This window comes from Palaemon carinicauda, chromosome 7, assembly GCF_036898095.1.
Source record: "Palaemon carinicauda isolate YSFRI2023 chromosome 7, ASM3689809v2, whole genome shotgun sequence".
Classification (NCBI taxonomy): domain Eukaryota; kingdom Metazoa; phylum Arthropoda; class Malacostraca; order Decapoda; family Palaemonidae; genus Palaemon; species Palaemon carinicauda.
This window is the reverse complement of record NC_090731.1, coordinates 161,693,436-161,705,935: the sequence shown is the minus strand read 5'-3', so window position 1 is coordinate 161,705,935 and position 12,500 is coordinate 161,693,436. Positions and strand designations below refer to the sequence as shown.

Genomic DNA, 12,500 nt, shown 5'->3' with positions numbered 1-12,500 from the left:
ATATAAACTACGTACATACTGTATATATTTCCTATATGCATATATATATGTGTGTGCGTAACCACCTGATATCTTGAATTCTTTGAAAACAATCCCTTTTGAGCATCAGTAGCCTTATGCACATCTAAACAAAGTTGAATCTCTTCAAAAAAAAAAAAAAAAAAAAAAAAAAAAAAAAAAAAAAAAAAAAAAAAAATCTAATTATCAACTTGGTTTCATCCCCAAAAAGATACCCTCCGCCATAATAGATGATGAGAATGATATTTCATTTCAATTAACTCCCCCCCACCCCCCCACCCCCACCGTACTCCAAAACCAACTCTCTAATGACAACGTTTATATATTGATGCCACCAATGAGTTAATGTCGTTTTCCGGCACACCTCATTTCCATGAGAACGGAAAGACATTCAAATAGCATTTGGAATAATGAAATCACATTCATAGAGGTTATAAAAAGTCAAAAGGAGATAGTTTGTGTACTCATTTGCGAACAAGCACTTGCGTTGGTGAACACTGAAGGTCCAGTTATGGAGTCTCCTACTAGCTCCGGCGAGTGTCTCAAACTCGTTGTTGCCGAGGTAAAATATTCTGACATGTTGCAAGCATTAGATCATCATCATCTCCTCCTACGCCTATTGACGCAAAGAGCTTAAGTTAGATTTCGTCAGTCGTCTCTATCTTGAGCTTTTAAATCAATACTTCGCCATTCATCATCTACCTTGGGCTTTTAAATCAAGACTTCTCCCTTCATCATCTCCTCCTATGCCTATTGACGCAGTCTTAGATTTCGCCAGTCATCTCTATCTTGAGCTTTTAAATCAATACTTCGCCATTCATCATCTACTTCATCATCTCCTCCTACGCCTATAGGTGCAAAGGGCTTAAGTTACATTTCGCCAGTCATCTCTATCTTGAGCTTTTATAGTACAGTTGGACCAGGAGTCCCTGACACCCCTTGCTCTGAAGAAGTGTGCCTTGTCACACCCTTACTTCGCGGCGAGTAACTAAAAGGATAGTGAAAGAAGAGATGAAAGAAGTGGGTGAGTGTGGGGGGGGGGGGGCTTAACTAAGGAACTCACAGGCGCAGTAAGGGTGTGGTTGAGTGCACTTCTTCAGAGCGAGGTGTACAAGAAAATGCTGTCTCCAACTGTACCTAATAGCATAAGTCACTTAAGTAAGTATATATGCCATCTTAAGACGTAAAAAAATGTATGTGGCCATTCATACATAAAATACCAAAATAGCTCTGGATAACTAATGTGAACACTTACACAAAATGCATACTCTTTTCTCGTCATATTACTTTAAAAAAAAAAAAATTTAAACAAATTACGCGTACTGGTAAAATTATGAATAATATAAATATGTTCACATTCATATAATTTTTCTACAACGCTCATTCTTAACAAGAACACCCAACAAAGATACATGATACAACTATTAGTGCCATAGCCTTCCACTGTTAGAACTATTAGCGCCATAACCTCTGTACCATGGCTTTCCACTGTCTTGGATTAGAGTTCTCTTGCTTGAGGGTTACACTCGGGCACGCTGTTCTATCTTACTTCTCTCTTCTGTTTTTTTTGAAGTTTTTATAGTTTTATATAAAGATATCATTTAATGTTGTTACTGTTTTAAGTATATTTTATTTTGATTATCTATTACTACTTTTGTAGTTTTTTTTTTATTATTTGCTTATTTCCTTTCCTCACTGGGCTATTTTTCCATGTTGGAGCCCTTGGGCTTATAGCATCTTGCTTTTCCAATTATGGTTATAGCTTAGCTTATATATCAATAATAATAATAACAATAATAATAATAATAATAACAATATTTTCATTATCATTATTATTATCATTACTCAAGAAATGGGATCCAGTCTTCCCACTAATAAAACTAAAATGCATAACTAAAGTTTTAAAAGTATTAAGCATTGCATTTGATTACGAGAAATATCAGGTACCCGTAGAGGTATATGTTTGAAAGGTGCTTCTCTCAAGATACTAAGGGGTGAAAGGGTTGTTCACAAATTCTGGTTTTCAAGATCAGGTAATGTGACTGTTCTTGTTTATCAATAACAATTTATCATTTATTCTTATTTCCTTGAATATGGACATAAACATTCTCTCTCTCTCTCTCTCTCTCTCTCTCTCTCTCTCTCTCTCTCTCTCTCCTCTCTCTCTCTCTCCTCCTCTCTCTCTCTCTCTCTCTCTCTCTCTCTTATATATACATATATATATATATATATATATATATAATATATATATATATATATATATATATACATACTATATATATATAATATATATAGATAGATAGATAGATATGTATTACACAAATACATATACCATATATATAATATATATATATATATATATTATATATATATATATTAACATATACATATATATATATACATATATATTCATATATATAAACATATACATACTCATACTTGAATATGTAAGGTATGTAAACCCGGCAAATCGACAGACGTTTATGCTTTTGTAAACAGAGAGAGAGAGAGAGAGAGAGAGAGAGAGAGGAGAGATGAGAGAGAGAGAGAGAGAGAGAGAGAGAGAGAGAAGGATCCTCATACCCATTATAAAAATCCTATAAAGAAACTTGTCATTGCAGGGGGGACCCTACACCATCTTCGACACCCGGACACCTCCTTGGGTCGTGCGCGGATGTGTCATAGACATAGTCCACATTATCACCGAACATCTTGGTTACTGGTAAGTACACCCACTTATTCTAATTACTGTTATAACAATTTCTAGTGCACACACGCACACACACACACAAGCAGAATCAACCCCTCCCATCCCTTCCACCTTTCCTAACTACAGACCGCTGATTCGGGAATTTTTGAGTGTGTGCTTTTCGAGTGTACTTTTCTGAGTACTTACTCTCACCAAGGTATGACTATTCCTCTCACCCATGAGCGTGATAGGAAAGAAAGAAATTATATATATATATAAATATATATATATATAATATAATATATATACAGTATATATACAGTATAATATATATATATAATATTATATATATATATATATATATATATATATATATAAATTCATATTACTTGCTAAGCCACAAACCTAGTTGGAAAAGCAGGACGCTATAAGCTTGGGTGCTGATGATATATATATATATATATATATATTATATATATATATATATATATATATATATATATATATACTGTATATATATAATATATATTATATATATATATATATATATATATACATACATATATATATATATATATATATATATGCATATATATCTATATATATATGTATTATATATATATATATATTATATATATATATATATATATCATCATCATACATATACCAAAGGCACTTCCCCCAATTTTGGGGGGTAGCCGACATCAACAAGAACAAACAAAAAAGGGGACCTCTACTCTCTATGTTCCTCCAGCCTAACCAGGGACTCAGCCGAGTTCAGCTGGTACTGCTAGGGTGCCACAGCCCAACCTCCCACATTTCCACCACAGATGAAGCTTCATACTGCTGAGTCCCCTACTGCTGCTACCCTCCGCGGTCATCTAAGGCACCGGAGGAAGCAGCAGGGCCTACCGGAACTGCGTCACAATCGCTCGCCATTCATTCCTATTTCTAGCACGCTCTCTTGCCTCTCTCACATCTATCCTCCTATCACCCAGAGCTTTCTTCACACCATCCATCCACCCAAACCTTGGCCTTCCTCTTGTACTTCTCCCCATCAACCTCTTGCATTCATCACCTTCTTTAGCAGACAGCCATTCTCCATTCTCTCAACATGGCCAAACCACCTCAACACATTCATATCCACTCTAGCCGCTAACTCATTTCTTACACCCGTTCTCACCCTCACCACCTCGTTCCTGACCCTATTCTACTCGAGATACACCAGCCATACTCCTCAGACACTTCATCTCAAACACATTCAATTTCTGTCTCTCCATCACTTTCATTCCCCACAACTCCGATCCATACATCACAGTTGGTACAATCACTTTCTCATATAGAACTCTCTTTACATTCATGCCCAACCCTCTATTTTTTACTACTCCCTTAACTGCCCCCAACACTTTGCAACCTTCATTCACTCTCTGACGTACATCTGCTTCCACTCCACCATTTGCTGCAACAACAGACCCCAAGTACTTAAACTGATCCACCTCCTCAAGTAACTCTCCATTCAACATGACATTCAACCTTGCACCACCTTCCCTTCTCGTACATCTCATAACCTTACTCTTACCCACATTAACTCTCAACTTCCTTCTCTCACACATCCCTTCCAAATTCTGTCACTAGTCGGTCAAGCTTCTCTTCTGTGTCTCTGCTACCAGTACAGTATCATCCGCAAACAACAACTGATTTACCTCCCATTCATGATCATTCTCGTCTACCAGTTTTAATCCTCGTCCAAGCACTCGAGCATTCACCTCTCTCACCACTCCATCAACATACAAGTTAAACAACCACGGCGACATCACACATCCCTGTCTCAGCCCCACTCTCACCGGAAACCAATCGCTCACTTCATTTCCTATTCTAACACATGCTTTACTACCTTTGTAGAAACTTTTCACTGCTTGCAACAACCTTCCACCAACTCCATATAAACCTCATCACATTCCACATTGCTTCCCTATCAACTCTATCATATACTTTCTCCAGATCCATAAACGCAACATACACCTCCTTACCTTTTGCTAAATATTTCTCGCATATCTGCCTAACTGTGTAAAATCTGATTCATACAACCCCTACCTCTTCTAAAACCCCCCTGTACTTCCCAGATTTGCATTCTCTGTTTTATCCTTAATCCTATTAATCAGTACTCTACCATACACTTTTCCAACTACACTCAACAAACTAATACCTCTTGAATTACAACACTCATGCACATCTCCCTTACCCTTATATAGTGGTACAATACATGCACAGACCCAATCTACTGGTACCATTGACAACACAAAACACACATCAAACAATCTCACCAACCATTCAATTACAGTCACACCCCCTTCCTTCAACATCTCAGCTTTCACACCATCCATACCAGATGCTTTTCCTACTCTCGTTTCATCTAGTGCTCTCCTCACTTCCTCTATTGTAATCTCTCTCTCATTCTCATCTCCCATCACTGGCACCTCAACACCTGGAACAGCAATTATCTCTGCCTCCCTATCATCCTCAACATTCAGCAAACTTTCAAAATATTCCGCCCACCTTTTCCTTGCCTCCTCTCCTTTTAACAACCTTCCATTTCCATCTTTCACTGTCTCTTCAATTCTTGTGCCGGCCTTTCTTACTCTCTTCACTTCTTTCCAAAACTTCTTCTTATTCTCTTCATATGACTGACCCAGTCCCTGACCCCACCTCAGGTCAGCTGCCCTCTTTGCCTCACGTACCTTGCGCTTTACTTCCACCTTTTTCTCTCTATATTTTTCATACTTCTCTATACTATTACTCTGCAGCCATTCTTCAAAAGCCCTCTTTTTCTCTTCCACTTTTACCTTCACTCCTTCATTCCACCATTCACTGCCCTTCCTCATGCTGCCTCCAACAACCTTCTTGCCACATACATCACTTGCAATCCCAACGAAATTTTCTTTTGCTAACTTCCACTCCTCTAAATTACCAGTTTCTCTTACTCTCACCTCGTCATATGCCATTTTCAACCTTTCCTGATATTTACTTTTTACCCCAGGTTTTATTAGCTCTTCAACCCTCACTAGCTCCCTTTTACATCCACCTACTCTATTCCCCCACTCTTTTGCTACAACCAATTTTCCTTCCACCAAAAAATGATCAGACATACCGTTAGCCATACCCCTAAACACGTGCACGTCTTTCAATCTTCCAAACATATATATATATATATATATATATATATATATATATATATATATATATATATATATATATGGTTAGTCTCTATGGCATTTCCCTACTTGCTAGGGCAATATCACTGTCCCTTGCTTCTGCCATACATGAATGGCCTTTAAATCTTCCCTTTGTAACTTTTCCAGCTACGAGTTTGTGCGAGCAACTGACAACGACTGGGGCATTCAACTTCCAAATGGCTCCTGGAGTGGATCTCTGGGTATGATCAACCGTGGGGTAAGTACCAGAAATAGTGAAGTCAGTGACTTAATTACTCTTAATTAATATAAAGCAATAACTTAATTACTCTAAAAAAATTAATTCTCCTAATTAATATAAAGCAATAACTTAATTAGTCTAGAAAACTAAAAATTCTCGTTCGTAATATTTGAATTTTGAACATTATATTACATGAATCGTAAGGTAATTACTCTAAAATTATAAAAATTCAAGTCCTTAATATCTGAGTTTTTAACATTATGATACATAAATCGTAAGGTAATTTGCTCTACAAAATATTTAAATTCATGGTCGTAATATCTGAATTTTGAACCTTATAATGCATAAATCGTACGGTAATTACTCTATAAATGATTTAAATTCAAGTTCATAATATCTGAATTTTGAACATTATAATACATAAATCGTAAGGTAATTATATAAATTGAAGTTCGCAATATCTGAAATTTTAACATTATAATACATAGGCTAAACCGTAAGATAATTACTCTAAAAAATATATAAATTCAAGTTCATGTTATCTGAATTTTGAACATTATAATAAATGAATCGTAAGGTAATTACTCTATAAAATATTGAAATTCAAGTTCGTAATATCTGAGTTTTGAAATTTATAACATATAAATCGTAAGGAAATTATTCTATAAAATATTCAAATTCAAGATTGTAAAATCTGAATTTTGAAATTTATAGTACATAAATTGTAAGGTAATTACTTTATAAAATATTGAAATTCAAGTTCGTAATATCTGAATTTTCAACATTATAATACATATATCGTAAGGTAAATCTTCTATAAAGTATTTAAATTCAAGTTCGTAATATTGAATTTTGAACATTGTAATGCATAAATCGTAAAGTAATTAGTCTATAAAATATTTAAATTCCAGTTCGTAATATCTGAATTTTGAACATTATAATACATAAATCGTAAGGTAATTACTCTAAAAAATAAATAAATTCAAGTTCATAATATCTGAATTTCGAACAATATAATACATAAATCTTAAGGTAATTCCTCTATAAAATATCTAAATTCAACTTTGCAATATCTGAATTTTGATCATTATAATACATAAATCGTAAGGTAATTACCTTACAAAAATATATAAATTTTAAGTTCATATCTGAATTCTGAATATTATAACAAATGAATCGTAAGGAAATTACCCGAACAAGTATATAAATTCAAGTTCATATCTGAATTTTGAACATAATAATACGTGAATCGTAAAGATAAGCTCTTAAAAAACCCAAAAATTCGAGTTAGAAATATCTGAATTTTGAACATCATAATACGTGAATCGTAAAGATAAGATCTTAAAAAAACCCAAAAAATTCGAGTTAGTAATATCTGAATTTTGAACATTACAATACGTGAATCATAAAGATAAGATCTTAAAAAACCCAAAAATTCGAGTTAGTAATATCTGAATTTTGAACATTACAATAAATTAATTGTAAGTTAAAACTCCATTAATACCCCATAAACTAACGTACAGTTCATTAAACATCGAATGCTTCCTGTACCAGGAGGTGGCCATGTCTGCAGCCATATATTCCATCACGGAGAATCGAGCCAGTGCCATGGACTTCAGCGAGCCGGTATACATCGACGAGTTAACAGTGGGCTATGTGAGGCCCATTCTCCAATCAGACATGATGGGCTTCTTAAAGCCGTACACTGACGAGGTGAGGAGAGAGAGAGAGAGAGAGAGAGAGAGAGAGAGAGAGAGAGAGAGAGAGAGAGAGAATGCATTTGCTTTGTTAGCGAGACACTAAAGATTTATTGTAGAGGGAGAGAGAGAGAGAATGGATCAGCTTTGTTAGCGAGACACTAAGGAGTTATTAGAGAGAGAGAGAGAGAGAGAGAGAGAGAGAGAGAGAGAGAGAGAGAGAGAGAGAGAGAGAGGAGAACGTGTCTGCTTTGTTAGCGAGACATTAGGGAGTTATTTTGACGAAGAGAGAGAGAGAGAGAGAGAGAGAGAGAGAGAGAGAGAGAGGAGAGAGAGAGAGAGAGAGAGAGAGAGAATGTGTTTGCTTTGTTATCGAGACATTAGGGAGGTTTTTGACGAGAGAGAGAGAGAGAGAGAGAGAGAGAGAGAGAGAGAGAGAGAGAGAGAGAATGCATCAGCTTTGTTAGCGAGACACTAAGGAGTTATTAGAGAGAGAGAGAGAGAAAGTGTCTGCTTTGTTAGCGAGACATTAGGGAGTTATTTTGACGAGAGAGAGAGAGAGAGAGAGAGAGAGAGAGAGAGAGAGAGAGAGAATGTGTCTGCTTTGTTAGCGAGACATTAGGGAGTTATTTTGACGAGAGAGAGAGAGAGAGAGAGAGAGAGAGAGAGAGAGAGAGAGAGAGATGAGTCTGCTTTGTTAACGAGACATTAGGGAGTTATTTTGAAGAGAGAGAGAGAGAGAAAGAGAGAGAGAGAGAGAATGTATTTGCTTGGTTACCGACAGACTAGGGAGTTATTTTAACGAGAGAGAGAGAGAGAGAGAGAGAGAGAGAGAGAGAGAGGAGAGAGAGAGAGAGAGAGAGAGAGAGAGAGAGAGAATATTTCTATAGGTTTAATCAAGGCCAGGGAGGATATTGCTCAAAATCATCTCTAGCATTTATGAAAGTAAGCAGGCAAAAACTTACATGATATGTATGTCAACGCAGATATACTGCTCTTTTTACTATAAGTAAATAAATTTTGGTGAAACTATGTAAGAACCAATCAAAATAATTAGCAAAAAAAAGATATATATATATATATATATATATATTATATATATATAAGAGAGAGAGAGAGAGAGAGAGAGAGAGAGAGAGAGAGAGAGAGAGAGAGAGAGAGAGAGAGAGAGAGTAATGTCTTATTTCTCAATCTCTGGAAACAAATGTATCCCATGGAAAAAAAAATATAACAGTCCCTCAATCATCAACACATGCATATAAAATCTAAACTATACAAGCTAGTTTCCAAAAAGCTATTATAATTAGAAATACCTATAAAGGAAATAGAATCACCAGCAGCCTACCTATGCAGAAAGTAAGGGACCAACTTATTCCATAGTCCAGGATTATGGAAGTCACTGAACAGAAAAAGTCGAGGAAAAAGCTCTAATTTTAACAATCACAACCAGGAGTTATTAGCTTCTAAAAAGAAAATTTTTTTTTATATTATTATTATTATTATTATTATTATTAGTAGTAGTAGTAGTAGTAGTAGTAGTAGTAGTAGTAGTAGTAAGCTGAGCTTTCTAGCACTGTGGTCATATTCAAGTTGGAAAAAATAGTAGTAGTAGTAGTAGTAGTAGTAGTAGTAAGCTGAGCTTTCTAGCACTGTGGTCATATGCAACATGGAAAAAATACTCCTCTTCCATCTTGGTCCTATCCAAAAGGAACACATTTAAAATCAAAGTAATATTATTAATCCCTATATTTCTTCAGATGTGGGTTGGAATAATGTTGGGAGTGCTGTCAATCTCGGTCAGCATATACATCATCATGCAAGCTCAAAGGTACATTGCCGGGATTCACAACTCAATGTAAGTTCTACAAGTCTTGGGAGTTCAATGTTTTACAAAATTTTCGAGTCTTGGGAATTCAATGTTATACCAAATTTTCGAAAGTCCTGGGAATTCAATGTTTTACCAAATTTTCGAGTCTTGGGAAGTGAATGTTTTACCAAATTTTCGAAAGTGTTTGGAATTCAATGTTTTACCAAATTTTCGAAAGTCTTGGGAATTCAATGTTTTACCAAATTTTCGAAAGTCTTGGGAATTCAATGTTTTACCAAATTATCGAAAGTCTTGGGAATTCAATGTTTTACCAAATTTTCGAAAGTCTTGGGAATTCAATGTTATACCAAGTTTTCGAAAGTCTTGGGAATTCAATGTTTTACCAAATTTTAGAAAGTCTTGGGAATTCAATGTTTTACCATTTTTTTAAAGTCTTGCGACTTCAAAAGTTTTACCAAATTTTTGAGTCTTGGGAATTCAATGTTTCACCAAATTATTAAGTCTTGCGAGTTCAAGGTTTTACCAAATTTTCGAAAATTTGGGGATTTCAATGGTTCACCAAATTTTCGAAAATTTTGGGGATTTCAATGTTTTACAAACTTTTCGAAAAATTTGGGAATCGATGTTTTACCAATTTTCGAATGTCTTGGGAATTCACGTTTTTACCAAATTTTTTAATATTCATAAATAATGCTTTCCTGTAACTCTGAATCTGATGTAATCATAGCTATCCCGCTGTCTAATTCTACATAATTACTACTATACATCAAGCTTCCCTACAGAAGAACTTTCAACTGAGAAAGAGTGAGAAATAGATTTAAAATTAATCAAATAAATATGATTCGTTTACCTATTTTTTCAAAGCATTCATCATGTATTAAGACCTTTTGAAGTTCTGGATACATATATAGGCTAAATCACATGCAACACTCAGTTTGGGTAAGGGCCGGGAGATTAGGGGTGGATCCCCTTCACTTAAGAAAATTGACTTATGCTCCTAGCTAGGGCACTTACTTTATCATTATCGATAGTAGTAAAGTAGTGACAGCGGTTATGATGACAATATGTGTATAATTTGGCCGTCAATAACTATTACCGCCCGTTCAGATACTACCGCTAGAGATTTATAGGGGTCCTTTGACTGGCCAGACAGTACTACATAGGACCCTTCTCTCTGGTTACGGTTCTTTCCTTTTGCCTACACAGACACCGAATAGTCTGGCCTATTCTTTACAGATTCTCCTCTCTCCTCATACACCTGACAACACTGAGATTATCAAACTATTCTTCTTCTCTTAAGGGGTTAACTACTGCACTCTAATTTCAGAGGCTACTTTCCTTTTGGAAAGGGTAGAAGAGACTCTTCAGCTATGGTAAGCAGCTCTTCTAGGAGAAGGACACTCCAAAATCAAACCATTCTTCTCTAGTCTTGGGTAGTGCCATAGCCTCTGTACCATGGTATTCCACTGTCTTGAGTTAGAGTTCTCTTGCTTGAGGGTACACTCAGGCACACTGTTGTATCTAGTTTCTCTTCCTCTTGTTTTGTTATAATTTTTAAAGTTTATACAGGAAATATTCATTTTAATGTTCTTACTATTCTTAAAATATTTTATTTTTCCTTATTTACTTTCCTCACTGGGCTATTTTCCCTGTTGGAGCCCCTGGGCTTATAGCATCCTGCTTTTCCAACTAGGGATGTAGCTTAGCATTTGATAATAATAATAATAATAATAATAATAATATCATTGTTTACAGGGGTTCAATACTGTCTCTCAGATCATCCAACATTTACAATCAATTCGCCTGGTCTTTCTGTTGTCTGATAGAAAAGAGTAAGTTCTTGTCTCATTTCTTTTTTTGTGTATATAATTATAATCTAAGCTAAAAATTTTGCAAATGGAGATATGAGAAAAGGTGTATACAAGTTAAAACAATTGGTTATTCAATATTATTTCCTTGCCTTACATTTTAAGATATTACAATCGTCTGTCAAATAAGTCACCTTTATAAAGATCTGCGGGATGTTAATATTTTAAAAGTATCAACATGGCCCCGAGAGAGAGAGAGAGAGAGAGAGAGAGAGAGAGATTTTGGTATTTGACATTCAAACTAAATGTTTGCCAATCAAAATAAGCTAAAAAACCTATGTCGTGTCATATACATACATATACTGTATATATATATATATATATATATATATATATATATATATATATATATATATATATATATATATATATATATATATATATAAATATATATATATATATATATATATATATATATCTATATACATATATATATATGTTTATATACATATGTATAAATAAATAAATAAATATATATATATATATATAAATATATATATATATATAAATATATATATAAATATATATATAAATATATATATATATATATATATATATATATATATATATATATATATATATATATATATATATATATATATATATATATATGAAAGATCTATTCTAGTGTTGTTAATATTCTTAAAATATGCTATCTTGATTGTTCATTACTTCTCTTATACTGTATTTATTTTCCTATTTCCTTTCCTAGCTGAGCTATTTTTCCCTGTTGGACCCCTTTGGCTTATGGCATCCTGTTTTTCCAACTAGGGTTGTGGCTAGCTAATAATAATAATAATAATAATAATAATAATAATAATAATAATAATAATAATAACAACAGCATTGGTAAACACATAATGCAATATTCCCAAGCTGGGTCAAGGAAAAACTGTATTGCAACCTGCAATATGGAAAGACCTTATATTAATATATCTAATAGTTAAAGTTGCATCTCCTTATCTTAT

At 34.3% G+C, this 12,500-nt stretch overlaps 1 protein-coding gene across 1 annotated transcript in view; it reads left to right on the top strand.

Moving 5' to 3' along the window:
- Positions 1-7,702: 7,702 nt before the first annotated feature.
- LOC137644629 (glutamate receptor 1-like) overlaps positions 7,703-12,500 on the top strand; it is a 17,925-nt gene continuing 13,127 nt past the window's right edge. Inside the window, exons 1-2 of the mRNA XM_068377582.1 lie at positions 7,703-7,852; positions 9,594-9,691. Coding sequence (XP_068233683.1) covers positions 7,703-7,852; positions 9,594-9,691 — 248 coding nt within the window. The remainder of the gene's footprint in view (positions 7,853-9,593; positions 9,692-12,500) is intronic.